Source organism: Dipodomys spectabilis, unplaced genomic scaffold (genome assembly GCF_019054845.1).
Source record: "Dipodomys spectabilis isolate Male_0828 unplaced genomic scaffold, ASM1905484v1 ptg000141l, whole genome shotgun sequence".
Classification (NCBI taxonomy): domain Eukaryota; kingdom Metazoa; phylum Chordata; class Mammalia; order Rodentia; family Heteromyidae; genus Dipodomys; species Dipodomys spectabilis.
Window position 1 is genome coordinate 2,210,963 of NW_024870818.1, and position 22,674 is coordinate 2,233,636.

Sequence of the window (22,674 nt, forward strand, 5' to 3'; positions counted from 1 at the left end):
ACTTCTGGCTTTTTTGGTGGCTAATTGGAGATAAGACTCATAGACATTTCTGCCTGAGCTGGCTTTGAACTACAGTACTTAGCTCTCAGCCTCCTGAGTAGCTAGGATTTCAAGTGTGAGCCACTGGTGCCAGCTAAGACGTTTGTTAAATAAGTCATTTCCCTGTACAGTCACACTTACTATCCCTAAGCAAATTAATAATTATTTCATAGTGTTATCTTAATACTTCTTAATTACCCAGTTATCCCCAAACTGTCTTTTATCACCTAGCTTTTATTCCCATCTTAAAATATTGTGTTTGGAGTAACCCGTTCAATTGTTTCTCAGTAGTGCGCTGATGATTTGTAACTAATGATACGAAAATCACTGCTTTGGAAATATACAGGGGTGCAAGCCATGTGTCCAACCCTCAGGAAGCTAATAGAATGGTTTGCAGAGGTGAGCAACTGGCAGATTGTGGGACACAGTCTGTGCTTGAGATGAGGAAGGGGCAGAGTCATAAAAGGCCTAGCTGGACTGTGCTGGGCCACCCTGACCACACTTAGTCTCATCTGATCTCAAGCTTGGATAGATCCTGTGGCATATGAACGTGGCTCTGAAAAGGACTCCATACGATGGAGCCCCAGGGGCGAAGGCACAAGCAAGAGTGAGTCGAGTGGTGGGTTTGGGTTGCCTGAGCAGCGCGTAGGGGGTTCAGGAAATGAACTCAGTTGCCCTTCCTTGGGGCGACTGGTGTGATGTGGCTCTGTACAGGCTTCCCCTCACACTCCAAGCAGATCCTCTCAACAGTTGGCATGTTGCTTACATCTGTTCTTTTGTCACGTTTTGGGAGACAAACAACAGCAGGCGGGTTAAAAGGTGGCTTCCTGTGCTCCAGAGCAAAACTGTCCCTCGCAGCTGCTTCTCAGCTACCTGCCAGAAGTGATTTATAGAATCGGGAGAGGTTGAGAGGGGAAGGGATGATGGAAGCCAGAATCCCTCCTGGTTTTGTCCTTTAATCCACAGGGGATCCACATGCCGTTCCAGGGTAATGCTGAACGCCTGGAAGAAAGTTTAGAAACAGCCCTGCTGTTTCTATGCAGTTGGAAATTCACAGGGGAGGGAGCTTGACTTAATGAATTACATTCCAAGTAGGCCCTCTTGGATGTGGTCAACTGCCCTGGTTTCACTTGTTTACAATCAAGGGCTTGTTAATGACATCCCTGCTTCCAGAAAAGCCCATATTTAGGCCTAGGCTGCTGATGGTTGGGGACACATCCCATGGAGAAATGGAAGGGAGGGTTTTATAAGCCAGGTTCCCATTTGTCCATGAGGTCCCTGTGACTAGACTTTGTGTCCCAAAGACAGTAAATAAGTCTGAAGCACAGAGCCAAGAAAGTAGGGGTGGGAGGGTGGGGCTGCTTTATCTCCTGTGTAGTCTACAACTTCCCAAGTGATGTTGTGTTCTAAAAAATCACTGGGAAGACAGATGTTTGAAACTTGGCACTCGTTTATCAAACAAAGGGTTTAAACAGTGATAAGACCATCATACAACTTACGATGAACCAGAGGAGAACGGCCTGTCAGTGGAAAAATCTTGAGAGTTGTCACTCGCGAAATTGGGGGTACATCTTTTCAGTTTTCTGCTGCCAGGGCCAGAGATTTCTGTCTGGGGTGAAGAGAGTCGGGGGGCGGATTTCTTGGTGCTAGGAAGAAAGCAACACACAGCAGATAATATGTGGGTGGCAAGAACACAAACATTTCTTAATGTATCTGCCTCAGGGAAGGTTGTAGTTTGGGCATGGCTAAGGGTTCACGTGTTGGAAGCTTAGTCCCCAGAGTAGTGATGCTAAGTGATGCAGAAACTTGCAGACAGGAGCCCTCTCGGGTGCTTATGTCACTGAGGGCACTGTCCTCATAGAACCACTGATTAATCTGTCGGAGAGACTTGTTAGCCTGTCCCTTCCCAGCCTCTGTGTATGTCATGTGATCTCTCCCACATTGATCCCACCGTTAGAATGCCTTCTTGAGCATGGCCCTCACCACAACCTAGCTGATGCAGGTACCATGACCTTGAACCTCCACAACGGTGAACTAAGTAAAATTCTCTGTAAAACTTCCAGCCTCTGGTATTTTGTTTCAGTATAGAAGAATCCTAGAAGGGACTTTCCACCCCAGTTATGTACCCCATGGAGTGGTTTTATGGGTTGGGTCGGTACTCACAAGCCATGAGCTGTCTCTAGTCACATTTCCCCTACTCTTAAGTCATCCCCCAAACCTGCTTGTCTCCTCACTTCTCAGGATGAGGAGCCAGGTTGCGTTCCTGGAGGGAAATGCCCTTCCCGTGCAGTTGGTTGCCATTTGCCAACCCTGGCCTGTGGTCTCCATCTCACCACCCCAGTTTGACACATTGTCAGAAATTCCTAGCTAGCCACTGCTCTGACTCTCTTAAATGTTGAGCTGTTTATTCTATTTTATGTTTCCTAATACTTCTCCTTCACCCAGTTATAATTGTTTCTTCTTGAAACTCCCATAGCATTTTGCTTTTTGGGTTTTTTGTTTGTTTTTTTTTTGTTTTTTTTGGTTTGTCATGGGGCTTGAACTCTGCATCTGGGCACTGTCCCTCAGCTCTTCAGCTCAAGGCAAGCGCTCTACCACTTGAGCACAGCGCCACTTCCAGTTTTCTGGTGGTTTTATTGGAGATAAGAGTCTCATGGACTTTCCTACCCGGGCTGGCTTTGAACTGGGATGCTCAGATCTCAGCCTCCTGAGTAGCTAGGATTACAGGCGTGAGCCACCGGCGCCCAGCACATTTTGCTTTTCACTTCTCTCTTGCCCTTTTAGATGCTGTTTGCTGAATGAATGTTCATCTCACAGTTTATAAATAGATTATTTGTCATTGAAGTCTCTCTGTGCTGGTAAACCTTCACTGTTAGGTGTTGAATGATGGAATCGTGGATGATCTGAACCTCAGGAATATTGTTATAATCACAGACTTCCCTGATTTATTTATCTACTTGATTGTTATTGTCAAGTACTGCTTAAAGTGGGTGATTTTGAGAGCTTTCTCAAATGCTTCTTCTTGTATTTTTAGCTGCGATTTCTGCTCCGTCTGCAGTTAGGATCTGAGCCCTCAGCCTGGGTGCTCACCCTAAACTTGTGCTACTCTACTTCTTGTCTTCCCTCCTGCCTTGCATCACAGACCCTGCCCCCTCGGCTCTACATGGGGACCCAGGTTAGATAGCACAGCACAGCCCACAAACACAAAGGTGGCAGGGGTATCTCCAGCATTGAATATGGATGCATGAAGGAATTCCAACATCTGAGCCATTTGTTTCAAACTTGTAAACTAGATAGTGCAAAGAATATAAAACGGCAGCTGAGGCTAGCATTCTATGACATAGGAGTCTGGGGCTCTGCGAAGAGATGGCTTATTTTTCTTGGTGCCTCCCACAGGTAAATAGGAACAGAGCTGAAAGCTGTTCCTTTACCGTAGGCTCCCTCTGTTGCACTCCGATGACTGACATGTCTTGGGGGAAGGCTCAAGTAAACTTGTCCAGTCAACACTTCAGCTCTGTGCACTTAACTAGTTGACTTTCCCCCAGCTTTAGGACATCTCCCTCCTGGATTCCTGCAGTTCAGGACCCTTACAAGAGACGGTTGGGAACAAGGTAGTGAGGAGAGACTATGGGCTGTCAAAACTAGAGATATTCCAGGTTTGATGGCCATCTTATAATTTTTCTAAATTTCTATCGGGAAACTTTGATCCATTAGAACTTGGTGGTTTGTTTTCCTGTAGAGGCTTAAAAATCATTTGAGAAAGTTGCGGGTATATTCAAGGATAAGTTCTGAATGCCCTTGAGAGGATGTAGCTGCATACATGCGCACTTCTGGAGTGGGCTAATCCAGAATCAACACTCAAGTGCTCCATCGCCCCAGCTGTTCCCACACTGAGTGGCTGGACCCTGACTGTCAAGCTGTAGGATTAGGGAGACATGTGCTTTATAGGAAGATGCTTGAGGGTGTATAGTCAATCCTTCATCTTCCATAATAAGAAGTCCTTAAATAATACCTAAATCCGAACAGCAGGAAATGGTAGTCCAACCCTGGCATTTTAAAAACGGAGACAAATACCATAAGCAAGAGCCACAAGAAGTGAAAGTAAGTTCCTCTGGGGAACAAAAGACTAAGAAGCTGGGGGGGGGGGGGGGGGGAAATGTAGTGGCTATTTGATTTATTAAATGGTTAGCTGTAGAAATACTGTTTTTACTGTTTTTTTTTTTTTAAGGGAAGGAAGTTAGAGGGAAAGGGGGTTTTCTCCAGATCGGCACAAAAGGGAAGAAGGAATTTACAGGGACACAAGTTATAGCCATCCTGACCTTTACCCATGCACACACACACACACGCGCGCGCGCGCACACACACGCACACACAGCCAGTCTGACTTTAAAGAGATTATAGAACTTCAATAGAGTCTGTCCTGTGGCTCTCTCCGGTTATTTCCACCGTGGCTACAGAAGCCCTTCCTGCTCAAGTCCCTCGCATGAAATGTTGTAGTATTTGCTGCATTTAGCCAAACACATCCATCCTTTTGTATACTTTAGACCATCACCACTTTATAATCTAGATGTGTTAAAATTCCTGACACAATGTATGTGTTGAACTGTATTGTTCAGGGTATAATAACAAGAAAAGCGTCTGCACATTTTCAGTAGAGACACAATTTTTTCCTCAATGTTTTCCACCCGTGGTTGGGTAAATCCATGGGTACACAAGGTCCTCTGAAAAGCTACCAGGTAAACAATGGCACATCAGGGTAAGACAACTGGGAGCTAGCTAGGAATATTGGCTTGCCGGGAGGCAAGGAGAAGTGTAAACAGAACACAGCCTTAGAACTGTAGGTGTTAGGATTGGAAAAGATTGTGACCTCGTCTGCTTTAACATCCTTCCTGCTGGCAAATGGAGTCGCGTAGGCCCCTTGCAAAAACAGCCAGACTTGCCTAAGGTGTCGCACGCAGCTGGTTCAACAGACTATATGACAGAATTCATTCTCTGGGGCCCAAATTGGAAAGAGGAGAGAGAAGAGATACACACAGGCCCAGTGCATATGTAGTCCCTTTCTGTGATGGACACAGGGCCCTGCTGTAGGAAATCTGTATTCCCAAGGTTCCTAGAACATCAGCTTGAAGCTTGATCACAGGAAGCCTCCACTATAGAAGGTGACAGGTAGGTAGGGTTTTGACCCCTTTGAGATTTCCAGCAGCAGAGTATTTAGCATTTAGCTTCTATTTTTGGACAGTCTTTCCCAACCAGGTCCTAAATGTAGACAATGAGTATGCTTCTCTCCCGTGTACTTAGTGTACCTACTATGTGCTATTGAAGAACTAAAGGGAGTCAGACAGCCCCACGCCTTTTTTGTTTTTTTTTAACTCATATTATAGCTTTAACTCAGTCCTTTGGTGCTCACTCTACTACTTGAGCCACAACTGGTTAATTGGAGATAAGAGTCTCACAGTCTTTCCTGCCAAGGTTGGCTTTGAACCATGATCCTCAGATCACCTCATTTTTGTGTGCAGCTTCCTGCTCCTGCACAGCCCAGTTGGAAGAGGCTATACTGGGACTGTGTTTGGGTGTTTCCTCCTCCCTTGTTTTTTTTCCTGTAGACAGTCCCCTTTCACACAGGAAAGCTGCCCTGTCTTTTTGCTGCTGTTGCAACTTCTGGCTCTTTGGCCTAGACTGGAAAACTCGGTCCTTCCTCATGCACTATACTTGAACCCTTGACATCCTGTTTATTATAAGCAGTTTGTGACTTTCTGCCTGTTCATTGCAGTTGTCCCTGGTGACATCTTGGACCCCTCCCAGCCAGCCTAGGTGTTCTCTGAAGCGTAGGGTTAAAACCAAAGCACCAAAAAGCAATCTGTTGTATCTTCATGGGTTTCTGAGTGTGTGCAGGTCTTACCTGTTTTCATCCTTAATTCAGTGGGTACCGTGACTACCTTGTTCTTTGGTCATCATGGTATCACAGGGGCAGGAAGGACAGAATGCCACATATTTCTCTTTTCTTGAAGCATGTTTTTCTATCTGCTGCCTCCCCAGGAAGTTTTAAAGCAGAAAGCAAATGTCCTTGTTGTGTAGGAGTGACGTTCCTTTGCAGTTTTTCCTTGTGCGTGTGTGTTGATGCTGGGCCTGACATTGTCCCTTATAGCTTTTATGGCTCAAGGCTGGCACTCTTCCAATGGAGCCCCAGCTCCACTTTTGGCTTTTTGGTGGCTAATTGAAGATAAGAATCTCACAGACTTTTCTGCCCAGGCTGGCTTTGTTTGAAATGAAGTCCTTAGATCTCAGCCTCTTGAGTAGCTAGGATTACAGGCGTGGGCCACCAGCATCCAGCTTCCTCTTCAGATTTTCTAAGAAGGGAAATTTTTGGAAAAGGTGAAGTGGGTTTGTTTTCTTGGTTATAGTTTGGAGCCTGGATTTTCACCTTGGTCTTGCTCTTAGTTAGCTGTCTGTGTTCACTGATGCCTTGCACTCAAAACCTTTTCAGAGTAACATACTTCCTCTGTATCTGTTTTCCCACCTGAGTGGAGGAAAGCAAAGGGACCAAGATATGGAGATGGCCCTGGCCCATGTGACAATTGTGCTTCTCACAACTGACCTGTGCACACGTTTGACACCTCCATCTCAGCAGAAAACGCTACCAAGGCTCAAAGAGATGAACTGGCCTGTGTTGGGTGCTACACTCTGCTCACCCACAATATAGACTCTAATCCTGCTTTTACTACTTTTCAGAAAAGTTGAAGAGAAGGAAATACTTAGTCAATATGTTCCAGAAAATTGTACGCGTTTAGTGTTTGAGATTCTTCTGATGGCAGGATTTTGGCTTAATTCACACCACCATCACTCTTTGCACCCTTTCCACCACCCACCCACCCCCTTTCCTCAGAAGAGGTGTGAGGAACCTTTGGGGCCTGCTGGAAAGGCCCCATCTCATGTCCCTCTCTTGTCTTTGTTTATTTTGAGATCAAGTCTTTCTATCCTGCTTCAGCCTCCCAGGTGCCAGCATGACAGGGGTGTGTCACCATGTCCAGCTCTGTCTTTACCTTTGAACTTCAAGAATTAGCGCAAGAGTGGGGAAGGTGAGCAGGAAATAAGAGAGAAAATACCTTGAAAGTATGAATTACTACATAGTTTAAGGAGTTAAGCTGATTATGGTAGTTTGTTAAGAAAAGCAAAAATGGACCAGGCATGGTGTAGGTACTAGTGATTCCTGCTCTCTGGAGACTGAGGAAGATTGTGAGTTTAAGGCTAACCCAGACTACAAATTAGGAACCTGTCTAAAAAAAAGGGGGGGTGGAGGAAGTAGGAAGGCTGGGCAGAGAAAGCTCAGTGTTAGAAACTTTGTCCAGCATATATATACTAACAAGTCCTGGGTTTGATTCCCAGCACTGCAGAAGGAAAAAAAAGAAAAGAAAATGTCTTCTAAGGTTTTGCCCTCTGCTTTGCTTACACCTGGGGGTATCGAACCTACCACCACCTGCTGCTGTTGTTGGCTGAGATCTAGTACTGGTAGGGCTGGTAAGGAAGCTCCCAAAAGATGAATGAGAGCTCCTGTATCTTCTAAATGACAGTAATTATCAAGTTCACATTACACTGTAAGAAGAGGATCTTTTAATTTAACATGTAATACCTACAATGGCTCAATTAAAGCAATTAACTGTCTAAGGATCCAAACAAAAGCTCTGACATACTCTCAGTTTCTGGAAGCCCAAAGGCATTTTACTAGCCCCCCACCTGTGTCTGTATTTGCATATACATCAGCTCATCTTTTTTCAGCTGTGGGGACTAAGCCACTTATGTCCACTTTGTGAATTCATGCACAGCACATAGTCAGGGGCCCCTGAGACCCAGCCTTCCTGCTCCCAGCCCTTCCAGTAAAGCTCAAATGCAGTTGATTTTCTTCCATACATTGACATCTATCCTCAGAAGTTGAAAATGTAAGCTGAGAGCCATACCCATGCTAGCAAGTGCTTTACCACTGAGCAATACTCCACGCTTTTCTTAAAAGTTGTTTTTGGTTCTGTGATTTTCCCAATAGAAGAATCCTCCAGATCCTAATGAGACCATGTGTCCCAGAAGCAGGACAAAGTCCTCTTTCCCCCAGCAGCTTCCTCAGACCCCATTGCTGGTTCCACGATGGTGGAAGGCTGTGTCAGCATGTGTCCTCTACTTGCTTCTTCGAAAAAGGACACTTGTAGGCTCAGGACCTGTTCCCAAATACCTGTTAAGAAAATAGCTGACAACTCCCAGTGCCCACAGAGAGAGAGAATTGGCTAAGGGTCTGTCCAAGTCACTTGTACCTCCCCAGTATAAGATTGGGAGGTGAGGGGGTAGAGGATGGAAGGGAAACGTACAGATATATTTCAGTAAAATGAAAATCTCTTGCAGTGATGAAATGTTGCTTTGGTTATGTCAGCTGTCAAGCTGAACTCTATTTTGATGGTAGATTGCAGCAAAAATAATGCAAATGTGGTTATAATTTGTAGTTTACCCACCTTAAAAAAAAAGTCAAAATATCAACAGTCTCTGCAGATAGGACAGAAATTCTGCTGAAACTACAAATGGCTCCTGTCACTCTTGAACCACAGAAAAGTCAGGCTTGGTCAGACTTCTCTGACCTGTACTGTTTTTAGGACAAAGAAGGGTTGTATATGAGATCAAACAGATGTTAGATTATCAGTCACATCTCCTTCATTTTTACAGGAGGGACTTGAGGGTGGCTTTTCAGTACCCTCTGTACAGTGCTATTGTTACTTAACAGCACTGTACAATTCCTACATAATTTGCCTACATCCTTTCTTTAACTTCTATTTTCTATGCCTGTAGGTTTATTGCCCTTCTAAAATGGCCATTCACAGCCAGGCTTGGTGGTTCACTCCTTTAATCTCAGCATTCTGGAGGGCCAGAGACAAGGAGGATTGTGCATTCTAGGCCTCTCTGGATTACACAGGAGATGCTATCTCCAATAAAATAAAATAAAAACAGGAGCTGTGTATGTTTGTACAGCTCTATACATACATACACTGCATATGTACATATGCATGCCACGTGAAGAGGGCTTGGTTATTTGTGCCTTGAGATTTTTTTTTCCAGCTGTGTTCCTGGGACACACAGGGTTTTGAAATGACCACACTTGTTTGTGTGCCTCTCTAGAGGAGGGATGAGGGGTTCATTCCACTTTCCCCCTTAACGAAGGAGGAGAAAGACATCATCCCTGGCAGCCGGGGCACAGCTCTACTACCTGCTACAGCTGTCTTACTCTGTCCCAGGCCCTTTTTGAAAAGCAAAGATTTTGAAGGAAACCCAAGGGCATTGTAGGGATGCACACAGTCCCGAAAACACAGGTCACTTTGCAGAGGATAGTCCTGACTCATCCTGAATGCCCTAAAAAGCCTGTAGTCAGCAGCCAGGATTCCATCCCAGGGTGGATGATTTAATATGCTCGTCTGACCTCTTAGTTTTTTTCACCATTCCACCTTGAGCTTTCCTGGGTCCAAGTTGACCTTCATAATGAAGAAGCCTGTCCTCAGGCCCAGTACACCAAGCAGGTATGTGCTTCTTTAGAAATTTTCTAGTAAACTTGGAAGAGTATCCAGGCTTTAACTGTCCTTCTTACTCTCTAGTCTTTCAGTGTTCTTCCCTCTCAAAGTCTTGTCTCAGCTCAGTTAGAGAGTGTTAAAGCCAGTCACAAAGCCTGGACCCCAATGGCTCACATCGGTAATCCTAGCTAAACTCAGGAGGCTGGGACCTAAGGATCATGTTCAAAGCCACCCCAGGCTCCAGTTAGTGTGCACGCATGCATGCACACATGCACACACACACACGCACACACACACACACACACACGCACACACACAAATCCAGCAATAGAAATGTGGCACCACTAATGAATAACAATGCTCGAAGGTATGTGTTATGTCGGTAGGTAGGTATCTATACATCCATATCAGTCTATCTCTACATCCCTTACTCCCTTCCCCCTCTTTTTTCTAAATCACGGCTGGTGCTTTACCATTTGAGCCATAGCTCTACTTCTGACCTTTTGCTGCTTAATTAGAAATAAGAATCTCACAGATTTTCCTACCCAGGCTAGCTTCAACTCTGGTCCTTAGGTCTCAGGCATGAGCTACCAGTACCCAACTCTCATTTCACTTTTGCATTAATCAACCTTAAAGAAGATTTTAGCCCCATTTGCAGATGTGAAAACTAGTTAAAGATGAACTTTCCAAGATAACATTCGTAATGAACAGAATGATTCCAGTCTAGTCTGCCTGAGCCTAGAACTACTATTTTTTGTTTGTCTTGTCCAGTGCCTTGGATTACCTCCAGCCCTAGCCTGTACCCTTCCTAATTGAACATCCTTTTAATAAACAGGCATTGTCATTGCATCAGGGTGAACCTTAGAGGCAAGATCGGAGGTTACTGTTGCAGGTGGCAAGGCCAGTGCCCACTGCATCATGATACACAAGACCTTCTAAGAGGCCACTGTCCCCGGAAAGCTATACCAGCCTTTCTATCCACAGTCAGAAGCACTAATGAGCAGGCTCTGTATTAACAGGCAGACTCTGACCTTGCTCTGTCTGGGAAGCTTGTTGCTAAAGCCACTCCTCTTAGAAGCCTGAGGCCCTAAGCCCAGAGTACTCTCTGAGGGCCTTTGCTTTTGTTCTACAGTTCAAAGCCTTAAGAGTAAGGCTGGCCAAACTCAGCCAGAGGAAGTGTGATTACCAGCCATGTCTTAACATTTGAAAGTGGCACAGTGGATTGCTGAAGTGATAAGTATCATTTGCTTACACACACAGATCCCAGGGATATTTAAGACTCGCTTATGTGAATTCATGCAGAGCACACCACACAAGTGGTATTTTTCCATGGCTTTGTGGAGAGAGACCACAGCAGGGTTACAAGAGCACCAATTGAATGAGCAAGCTGAATGCTCACAGGGAACCTTGTCCCTTGCTCTTCCTTAAGATGCTCTGATAAGACAGGCGTCAGTGGCTCACACCTGTGATCCTAGCTACTCAGGAGGCTGAGATCTGATGATCGCAGTTCAGAGCCAGCCCAGGCAGGAAAGTCCAAAAGACTTAACTCCAACTAATCACCAGAAAACCAGAAGTGGTGCTGTGGCTCAAGTGGTCGAGCACTATCCTTGCTCTGAAGAGCTGAGGGACAGAGCTCAGGCCCAGGGTTCAAGCCCCATAACCAACAACAACAACAACAAAAAAGATGGCTGATAGTACATCCCTTTAGTTTGTAGGTCACCTCTGTCTTAGCCAGGTTTGTCTGGGAGTATAGATCTAATGGATGGAGCCACTCTTGCTTGCATGCCCTCCTCCTGGAGTTCACTGCAAGCTGGGCTGGGTATACCCTCAGTTGTGCCTCCTGCTGGAGGTCCTCCACTTTCTTGCTCCTTGGTGCAAATCCAACATTAGATTAGGAGATACTGGAAGGCTTTGCCTGTCTCACATGACTGACAGACATCTGGGGAGCTTTGTTCTTGGCTGTGCAGTGGGTTGAGTTCATGCAGGTTGGGGAGGGAGGATGGTGCCTAGGACAGTGAGGATTCTGCCTGGCTAATGGATACTAGGAAAACTGGGTGTGCCTTGTTTCTCAGAACGACTTTCTGCACATTGTTAACCCGAGCTTGGGTCACAGAAAATAGGGTGGATATGGGTGAACAGATGACTAACACAGAGATGGACCGTAATCTGTTAGCTGGCTTTCTGAGAACTAGATTCTGGGAGTGAGCGTGCTACAGTGTTGAATAGGAAGATGACAGCTAACATAATAGGTGACTGTAATATGAATGTTGGACACGGATTTAACTCTTGAGGTTTGAATCATACGAAAGGGCCCTTATCTACTCATTGACAAGCTATTTATTGAAATCTTTAGAAAGCTTGGTATTTATTGGGAGAAACATCCATCTCTTTGTGTCCTGGTTTGTATGATGTTTACCTTCTTACTTGGAAAAACTGTAATATGTTCATCTCAACTAAACACCACATGGGGGTAGGAAGCAGAAGCGTGCACGCACCTCACAGACAGCAGCATGGTGTATGTGAAAGAATCGTGCAACTCAGGGCCTGGCACACTATTAGCACTTACTCAATACAACACCGTGCAGAGATGTTTGGGGTTGGGATTGTATCTCAGTTGGTGGTAAGCAGCTGCTTAGCATGCACACAAGAACTAGGTTCAACCTCCAGCACCAAAAATTGAAAAAGTTCTTTGCTTGTTGTTATGTGTCTGCAATGGTAAAAGTAGGCAGTTGACTTCAAAGACCTAAGAAAAGGTAGACTGAGGAAAATGAGAAGTCTTAATTATCAGTCTTTCCCAGTTAGGGAGACTAAAGGGGAAAATAGCAGCTCCTTCTGAGTTTGAAACTCTCAGAGGAAAAGCAACTGATGGGAGGCACTGTGTTATGGGGGGGAGGGGAGGGGTCAACCCTAGCCAATAGGGTTGTATGAGCTCCTCCTGTAGCCACAGACGACATTGCTACCTAATAAGCCCCACAGATGCAAATAGGATAGAGGGATAGAGAACCACACACACACACACAGAGCTGGTCCTCATTCTCCTGTGCAGTCATCCACCTCATTTCTAGATTAAAACACCTCTAGCATTTGCATCTAGCTTCAAGAGATTACAAAATTTCATCCTAGAAAGCAAGTACTCAGGATAGCCCAGAGATGTCATTCTCTCTGAAAACAAATCCCAGGCTGAGATTGGCCTCACATGTAAAAACTTTGGTATTATTTTCACGTGCACACATTGTCTCCCCTGCTTGCCATCGCAGCTGGCAGTCAGGATCATAAATGAGGTGACTGTCCTCATTCACACTGGAGTCACTGGTGGGAACTGGTGTATTGAGCCGTTTCCCTGCAATGGGGTGCCACTTCCACATCTGATAAAACCAGCCCACCTTTCCAGGGCCTGGTGATTGGGTTTTTCTACCGGTGGAGACATGTCAGGTGGCTGTCTGGCCAGGGCAAGTTCAAGATTGGGGAAGATAACTGCAAGAGGCCATGACTGAAGAATGGATGGGTTTTGAGTAGAGCATATGAGAGTTCTGTATATGTTTTAATGATGGTTTGTTTTTTAATTAACTAGACAGCTACAGACAGTTCTTCTAATTCCTCTCAGAAGCGGGAACAACCTACTCGGACAATCTCCTCTCCCACATCCTGTGAGCACCGGAGGATTTATACCCTGGACCCATACCCCACAGACCATTATCACCTTGACCAGGTGAGCAGCATCCTCTCCTTCTCACCCCTCAGAATGGCCTCCTTCTTGGCCTGATACTCCAGCCTAGCCTTCTTTGGCTCTCCTGATTTGTACCCTACCCACAATGAAGGTGTTGGTGGTGGCAGTTCAGCCCTGCTTGACATTTTCTTGAGCCAGATATCCTGCCACACCCTTTGTATGCTTTTAAATTAGCCCTTATAAATCACTTCGGAGACAGGTTTGTCGGCATCCCCAGGTTATAGATGAGGATGGAGAGCCGTGAAGTACCTGCAGGACTGAGATTCAAGTCCACATCTGGTCTCACCCAGGGTACTAGGATAGCTCTGTGTTCCTTGGTCCCAAGGGCCTCCGGGCTTAGTGTGAAAGCATTAGGTCTTGATGAATGCTATACGCTTGGCATGGGCCCCCTGACACCAGAGGCTGTAGGCCAGTCTTGCTCAGGGAGATGTAACTGCAGTCTGGAATTCAATAATTCAACAAATATTTACTGAACAGCAGTTTTATGGAACAAGTTCCCAAATTGTGGGGCATGGACTGGTGCCTGTATGGCTACTAAACTGCTTTCAGATGAGAAACAGAGAATTCTTCTTCTTTTTTTTTTTTGGTCGGCCGTGGGGCTTGAACTCTGGGCCTGGGCGCTGTCCCTCAGCTCTTCAGCTCAAGGCGAGCGCTCTACCACTTGAGCTACAGCGCCACTTCCGGTTTTCTGGTGGTTTATTGGAGATAGGAGTCTCACCGTCTCTCCTTCCCGGGCTGGCTTTGAACCGCAATCCTCAGATCTCAGCCTCCTGAGTAGCTAGAATTACAGGCGTGAGCCACCAGTGCCCGGCAGAGAATTCTTCTTAAACCTAAATAAAGCTAGATTTGTTTGATTCTTTCTTAAAAGATCATTTTATTGTGTGCTTCCTAATATTTTGACATTAAGATGTTCTTTTTTTAAAAAAATCACATTACGGTCTCAGTGACTTTTTTTAAACTTCCCTTCTACAAAATAAAAATGAGAAAAAGCCAAGATTTGTTTTAAATCCTTCCAGATGATGATTTTTCAAAGACTGGGGAGCTGTGATTGGGAGAGTCTGGCAGGAAATAGAGCGAAATGTATGATGTGTAACAATAAAAAAAATTTTTTTAAAGTATTATGTGGCCTCCCCTTCAGAGAGCTCTTGATCTCATGGGAAGTACTGGGCAAATATCTTACCATGGGGTTAGTTCTAGAGCAATATATACTGACATGGATGGTATTCGACATCAAGCATCCTGTGGACCAGGAGCTTAGCTTACCTCCAAGCATTTGGTAGAGTTACTAAATTCTGTAGTCTTATGTTTGACGGCAGTGGGTCACTCCAAAGCCATACTCCTACTTCCTGAGATACCCTATGCCCAGAGGCCTTTAGAGGTGGGGAATCTCATTCTTTGCCTGGCCATGGCAGAAGTATAAGCTACACATGGAATGACTGTTTTCCAGTACCTGTTGATCTGGCCCAGATACTGTTGTATGTAAACTATAGTAAGACTAACTACAGCGCAGACCCCCTAAGGGATAGTATAGCCTAAATGTGAAAGTTCGTGAGTATGACCGGGTCTAGGTACTCACTATTTGAGGGATCCTAGCAGGATTCAAATCTACTCAGCTTCTGGTTGATCCTTTTCATATCTGTATATCTCTTTCAAATCAAATTTTAACCAGATGACAAGTTGCACCTTATGTATGTTCCTATGCTACATTTTCTGGCACACCTATTGTTCTAGAGAACAGGACCCCAAGTACAAAAATGCATTTTATGTTGTGACCAGTGTGCACAGTAAATTACAAAAGTTTCAGAGAACAGAACATAAAAGCAGGTAGTGCAACCCCAGTATTCATAGTCTTTTTTTTTTTAAGCCCCAGCCAATTGTGCAACAGAGCATGCTGTACCAAAATGGGCAGAAGTAAAGGAGGCTGTCAGAACTCCATCTATTGCATGCACTACTATGGTGGGACCTTCCTGGGGGAGGTAGGAAGAGAGAATTGTGGGGGCCGCATCTTGCTGTGTCTCCATCCGGGCTTCTGAACATGCATCCACGTGCATCCTTTATTGTTCACTTCCTGCATGTGTGGTGACACATCACAAGGAAAGGGAGAAAATTCTGAGCTCAACTACTTAATTGGATTCCTGACTCTGTAATGGATAGAAATTCAAATACAGGGGGCTGGGAAGATGGCTCAGTGGTAGATCGCTTGCCTTGCATGCCTGAGGCCCTGGGTTCGATTCCTCAGCACCACATAAGCAAAATGAAAAAAGCCAGAAGTGGTGCTGTGGCTCAAGTGGTAGAGCGCTAGCCTTGAGTTGAAGAGCTGAGGGACAGCGCCCAGGCCCAGAGTTCAGGTCCCACAACCGGACCCAAAAAAGAAAAAAAAAAGAAATTCAAATACAGTTGTCGATCATCCTGTAAAGGATCACTTACCGGCTGGGCCTGCAAGCACTGCTTGGCTGGAGCCTGTAATCCTAGCTGCTCAGGAGACTGAGCTCTAAGGATGGCAGCCTGGGCAAAGCAACTTCACAAGATTCTTACCTAGATCTCCAATTAACCAGCAGACAGCCAGACTTAGGAGCTGTGGTTCTCGTGGTAAGAGTGCTAGCAGCCTTGAGGGAAGGGAAAAAAAGCTAAGGGGGGGGGGGGGGGGGGTGCTGGCATCAAATATTAATAATGAATTAATTCACTAACTCATTTTAAAGCAATGGTAGCTTCCTGCCAGAAATGTCTGGGGGTGGAGGTTTGGATGAGATAGATGTGTGTTTTGAGGGATCGCTGCTGTTAACACCCGGCCTGCTTCCCCTCCTCCCCGGGGCAGCGGATGCCCAGGCCCTACCCGCAGGTGAGCTTCCCGGAGGACGACGAGGAGGTCGTGCGCATCAACCCCCGGGAGAAGATCTGGATGACGGGCTACGAGGACTACCGCCACGCCCCGGTGAGGGGCAAGTACCTGGACCCTGCGGAGGATGCCGACTCGTACGTGCACTTCGCCAAGGGCGAGGGCCCCAAGCATGACTACAACTACCCCTACGTGGACTCGTCCGACTTCGGCCTGGCCGAGGACCCCAAGGGCCGCGGGGGCAGCGTGATCAAGACGCAGCCGCCCCGGGGGAGCAAGGGCCGGCGGCGCAAGGAGGACGGCGAGCGCTCGCGCTGCGTGTACTGCAGGGACATGTTCAACCACGAGGAGAACCGCCGGGGCCGCTGCCAGGACGCGCCCGACCCCGTGAGAACTTGCATCCGCCGGGTGAGCTGCATGTGGTGCGCCCACAGCATGCTCTACCACTGCATGTCGGACCCCGAGGGAGACTACACAGACCCCTGCTCGTGCGATACCAGCGACGAGCAGTTTTGCCTCCGGTGGGTGGCTCTCATTGCCTTGTCTTTCTTGGCCCCCTGTATGTGCTGTTACCTGCCCCTCCGGGCCTGCCACCACTGCGGAGTCATGTGCAGGTGCTGCGGCGGGAAGCACAAAGCGGCCGCCTGACTCAGTTTCCCCCACCCCACCCCCATTCCCTTCTCCCTTGCCTTCCACCCCCCCATCTCCATCCTCAGCCTCCAGGGAACTCGTTGTCTCTTACACACCCTCTTCCCGGCTCCCTTTCACCCAAAGGGGCAAGGGGAGCCACTGAGGCCTCTTTTTCTTGGTCACCATTCATTCCAGTCTGGGGAACTTGCCCGGTGGGCTCTCCACTCCCCAGGGCCCCGGTTGTTGGCCACACACACCCCTCCACAGCTCGTACAGTGTTCTGGTGGAAAGGAACCTTCCGCAGAGACTCTTGTATTCTTACCAACCTGTAATCACGCTGTCTTTTCTCCAGGTGTTGATTTCCTGTCTCTCCTCGCCCACCCCCACTCCCCCCCATACCCAACGCCCCCCACACACACACCTCTTCCAGTTCAAAGAAGTCTGCAGTGCAAACGACTAGAATTGGGTTGGGGGGTGGGGGGATTGTCATGGGTGGTGTGTTCCAAAAGCACGGAAGACTTAAACTTTCTCTGGGTTCAGCTTGCCTGTTGCTAGCAAGCACCAGGCGCCTGCAGCAAATGTTAAGTCAGAGAAGGAGAAAACCCTTGCAACAGCAGTAGTCTAACCTGCAGCCAGTTACCTTGTGTAGGAGATGAGCTAGTCAACAATCTTGTACTACAGAATAATAGCGCTTTAACTTTTCTACAGCTAAGTTAACCATGTAAGCTGCGGTTTCCATCTTTAGTCGTCATTCCCATACCACACCAAATCTGTTGAACTTATTCACTGATGCAAAATACTCGCCTGCAAAACGACTGAGAATTGAGCCTTAACTTCAGATTAACTTATGAGAATTAAGAAAAATTCCTTTAACTGCATTGCATCTCTTGGACCAGGGCTAGAAAGGGGATTCCAGGTTTCTAGGAGCCCCCCCCCCTCAGTTTTTCCCTGTAACACAGAACTTTCTAGAATTGTGTTGCCACCACTTCTTTTAAAACAAAAAACTTAGCAATATTAGAATAACATGGATGAAGTAAGAAATTTTGCTCATTGTTTTTGTAATCCAGACACAAATCCATGTTTGCTAAGAAGCACTGAAGTTGTAGTGAATAACACAATCTGAGCTTCCCTAACCCCGGTGACAGTTTTATATTAACCAGGGAGGATTTTAAATGCGATACATTTAAACCCACCATTTGAGGAGTGGTGGATTGCATTTTGTCAGTGGGTTTATGTTTCTGGTTTTCCTTTTGGACTCAATTTCACATCATCAAACTCTTCATTTATACTTGGGAAAAAACAAGGCCATATGTAAAAACCCTTCCAATGCCTAAGTGTCTTTCTCCTGCAACTCTACATCCAGCCTTGCCACTTGGGTGCACAGTGGGTCAGGTTGCCAACTGATTCTGCCTGTCGCCTTGCCACGTAGGAGGCTTCTAATTAGCTGGAAAAGAGTATTTTTCTAATATATTGTAAGGAATAGCCAAATCTTATTGAAGAAAGAAGCCAGGTGCTGGTGGCTCACACCTGTAATCCTAGCTTACTCAGGAGGCAGAGATCAGGAGGATTGCAGTTCAAGGTCAGCCTGGACAAAAAAAGTTCATGAGAACACATCTAAACCAATAGTTGAGTTCAATGATGTGTACTTGTCATCCCCAGTGTGTAAGATATAAGAAGCTGAGATGAGGAGGAATCGATGTTCCAAACCAGACTAGGCTAACAACTTTTAGGATAACCTCCTTGGATCTCAACCAAAAAAAAAAGGCTGGATATGGTGGTGCATACCTTTTACCCCAGTTCAAGTGACAAGTATAAATAGGAAGATCAAGGTCCAGCCCAGTCTTGGCAAAAAGTGAGACCCTAATCTCAAAAATAACCAGAGCAAAAAAAAAAAGGTAGGAGGAGGGGGACAGGGAGTGTGCGGCTCAAGCAAGTGCAAAGTTCTAAGCTCAAACCCCAGTATACCTCCCCCTCCCCTCAAACAAAAATGAAAGATGTACCTAGCATAGTACAATCAGATCTGTCCATGGTAATTGCCAGCGAGAGGCTTTGCCTAGTCCCCTACCCACACCCCTCACTTCCCACGGTCCCCTTTCTTTATTGCACTCAAGACTTCAGTGTTCAAGGAAAGGACTCTTCCAACCTGCCAGTCACATTGGGAAAATGCTAGCCATGCTTACCTTTGTCAGGAGTGTTTTATTTCTTTGAGACAGATCGTCAGTGTAAATACCCCAGTCAGTGTGCTGATGACTTAGTTGGTAGATGTTTTCATTTGTTAGAATGACTGGTTGGAGCTATCCAGTGTGGAAAAGGAGCAGAGAGCTGCACGTCGGGATCCGTGGAAGGGAAGAGAACCCCCTTCTGGAGAACATCTAGCAGACCCTCAGCCAGCCTCCTACTGTGGAGAGACCACTGTCCCCTGCCTGAGGGACCGCCTCGGGGCCTTTCTCTAAGGTCCCCTCTGCAAAGCACAACACTAATGTATGTTTCGTCAGACCTCAGTTACGTCGCCCCTATTTATTTCAGTAAGAACACACGGGTCCCTTTGTGTTGGTCACCTGTATGTAGCTGTCACTCATCCTGTCTTCCTCAGCCCCTTGCTGGTTTTCATCTCTTGAAGAGTATATGCTAGTGAATCTGACTCTGTGTATCTATCCTTTGGTTTTGTGAAGGCAGTGGTTCAGGGCACAAAGACAGCCATGGGGACATTTGTGTAAATACAAATACGTCTGTCTCTCTTCGCCACACTGAAGCTGAACAGTGTGCCGTATTTTCCCAGTCAGCTTTGCCATACTGATGTCAATCATTTGAGAGAAATTATTCAGATTTTATTTTTGTATCTGTGGTAACAAAACATTAACCAAAAGATTTTTCTGTTTAGAAGCTTCACACACACACACACACACACACACACACACATCCCAAAGCTATTTGCTGACATTAACAAATTAAAGTGCCTGAAGCATAATTCATTCTTTACCTGTATACTAAAAAAAACAAAAAACAAAAAACCCTGTTGTATTGATTTTTTATAATAAGCCTTTTTACCTGTGTAAAATATATATATACAAGTGTATGATGTATATTTTAGTTCTTAACTTTTTTTTATGGTTTCTAATATGTTTGACCAATGTAGCCATTGCGTTAAAATGTATCATGTAAATATAAAAACATCCTATCAGATTGCTGGCTTTGGAGTATTTGTCTGGCTGGAGCTGGGGAGGGAGTCAAGCCTTGGTGTCTGGCACACAGGATGGGATGTGCAGACACCGGTCTGTTTTTGTGAGGCCCTTCCTGCCTTTAGTTATGTCATGTTCCCCAGGGAAGACTGCAGCTCCATGGGCTCAGATGCCTCAAGTGAAAGGAATGCTGTGTGACACACAGACACACACACGCACATACACCCCACCGCCTGGGAAACACCCCCTCATCCTAGGCCTGCCTTCCCGCACTGTCCCTCAGAGGGAACAGCTGTACTTCCTCCAGTTTTCCACCAGTTCCTGCTCAACCTCAGGGGTGTGGGTGTATGTAAGAATTTCTCACAGAAGACTGCTTCAAACTTCAGAACCCTTGGTCCTCAGCAGCACTCACTCTCCAAATGCACCCTGTGACAATCTCCAGGAGGAAAGAAAACATGAGGTCTTTTGAGGGTCGCAGAGGAAAGCTGGCTCCTTTAGAAGGGCCTTCCATCTTAGTGTTAACTCTTCCCCCATAGGCATGACTTTCCCAAGCCACCAACCAAGGGAGCTACTGCAAGTTAGTGAGAGAACTAGAGGGCAGGACCTAACAAGACCTTCCTTGCTCTCCATTCTTTGTGTTCGGCTGTTTTACAGTTGATAAACCCAGCCTTACAATGGGTAACTAATGTGACCCAAAGTCACATGAGGCCAGCTGATCCAGGCAGGTCGGGACTAGCACCCAAAGCCTTCCCTCCCCAGCTGCCTTACAATGGTTTGTTGCCTTTGGTGCCCTGTGTACTTGGCCAAGAACTTGGCATCTTGTTCTATTCCAAAAAGCCTGTTAATCTTATCCAGGAGTGCTTAGGGACCATCTAGGTAGGAGAAAAATGAGTGGGTGCTATCTCAGGAACTTCAAATTTTTATTTTTTGTGCCAGTCCCAGGGCTTGAACTCAGGGTCTAGGCACTGCCTTTTAGGTTTTTCACTCAAGGCTGGCACTCTACCAGTTGAGCCACACCTCTTTTTACTGGTTAATTGGAGAGAAAAGTCTTACAGACTTTCCTGCCCTAACTGACTGAACCATGATTCTCAGATCTCAGCCTCCTTATTAACTAGGATTTCTGGTTTGAGCCGCCAGTTCCTGGACCTCTACAAAATTGAGTGGTCTCTACAGAAACATCATTCCATCAAGCTCATTGAACACTTGGTACCGGTAGCCTTTGGGCAAAATGACCTCACCTGAGTTGAGCTTCCCAGAGAATCTTAATCACAGGACCCAAGTCCAGGTGCTTAACTTAGCGTGAGGTCCAAAGACAAGTTGTTGAGAAAAAGTGACTATTCAAAAAAAAAAAGCCAGCTAGGGGCTGGGAAGGTGGCTCAGTGGTAGAGTGCTTGCTTCACATGCATGAGGCCCTGGGTTTGATTCCTCAGCACCACATAAGCGAGAAAAGCTGGAAGTGGCGCTGTGGCTCAAGTGGTAGAGTGCTAGCCTTTAGCTGAATTGCTGAGGGACAGCGCCCAGGCGCAGAGCTCAGACCCCAGGACCAACAGCAACAACAAAAAGGCAGCTACTTCTTGTCTGGGGAGTGTACTGGAGATGAGAAACTGGTGGCTATCGCCTCACAGGTGGAGGTTGTAGCCAAGTAACACAACTAATTCTAATCACCTAGCCTTCTGTAGTCTCAGGGACAGAGACCATTATTTCCTCCCACTTTTCTTATCCCTGATAATCCAGTCACATCCGTTTCTGCCACTTCTCAATGGACAGGCTAGATGAGCTTCTTACTGATTACCAAACTCCTGATAAAGAAAGATCATACTTCACTTGGAAGGCAAGGGACAGGTCAGGTGAACTAGGGAGTGACTGCTCCTAGTAAAGGGAGCACATGGAAAAAGTTCAGTATTCTACCCTAGTTACAGTGTGACCCACAGAAGAGGCGCTCTGCTTTTCTTTCTTCCTTTGCTCTGGGCCCTTAGGAAACCAGGAGCTGGAGAAAATTCTGTTTCAAAACACAGCAGGCCAAAGCACATGGTGGGTATTGATGTTCTATTCCTTCTTTCACCTTGTGATTCTGAATTCAGTTGTCTTTCCTTAAAGAGCTTTCTGGTATGTTAATAGCTCAGGTGAGAGTTGCACAGGTTCAGTAAGGTTGGCTACCTACTGGAGAGGAAGTCAGTGGCCTCGATGGTTCTGCAGGACAGGCTGGGCCCTACTCAGTGGTACTTGTTGATTGACACTATTTGCCTGCACTTTCTGCTGCTCCTTCGATGGTGGTCACCCACTACCCCTCTCATAACAGTGGACCCACACAAGCAGGCCACTCTCCAGGGTGGTTGGATGAGCCCTGTTTCTCCAGGACTCTCAAGGCAGTTTTAATTTCTTTTGTTGGTCATGGGGCTTGAACTCTGGGTCTGAGCGCTGTCCCTGACCTCTTGAGCTCAAGACAAGTGCTCTGCCACTTGAGCCATAGCACCACTTCTATTTTTCTGGTGATTGGAGATGAGTCACACGGGCTTGCCTGCCCAGGCTGGCTTTGAGCTGTGATCCTCAGATCTCAGCCTCCTTGAGTAGCTAGGATTATAGGGGTGAGCCATTGGTGCCCTGCAGCAGTTTTAATTTATCCCTCTTCATAAGCAGATAATCAAAGGGCCAGCTTGTGAAGACAGAATGAGGGGACCTTCCATCTATGCCAATATTCCCCACCATAGGCCTGCAGAACTATTTGGC

The 22,674-nt window shown here is 46.3% G+C and overlaps 1 protein-coding gene and 1 long non-coding RNA gene across 3 annotated transcripts in view; one reads left to right on the forward strand and one right to left on the reverse strand.

The window, feature by feature from the left end:
• Window positions 1–19,951, forward strand: part of Spred2 (sprouty related EVH1 domain containing 2) — a 126,608-nt gene extending 106,657 nt beyond the window's left edge. The window contains exons 5-6 of one of the 2 annotated variants that reach the window (XM_042691255.1): window positions 13,147–13,284; window positions 16,118–17,758. In XM_042691255.1, coding sequence (XP_042547189.1) covers window positions 13,147–13,284; window positions 16,118–16,786 — 807 coding nt within the window. In that variant the 3' untranslated portion in view covers window positions 16,787–17,758. Of the gene's footprint in view, window positions 1–13,146; window positions 13,285–16,117 lie in introns of both variants that reach the window. The other variant, XM_042691256.1, reaches the window with a different exon arrangement.
• LOC122117496 lies at window positions 755–17,610 on the reverse strand. The gene is made up of 3 exons (XR_006149173.1): window positions 17,532–17,610; window positions 6,872–6,881; window positions 755–766 (listed from the first exon to the last, which is right to left on the reverse strand). It is a non-coding gene; the product is annotated as an uncharacterized LOC122117496 (long non-coding RNA).
• Window positions 19,952–22,674: the final 2,723 nt, after the last annotated feature.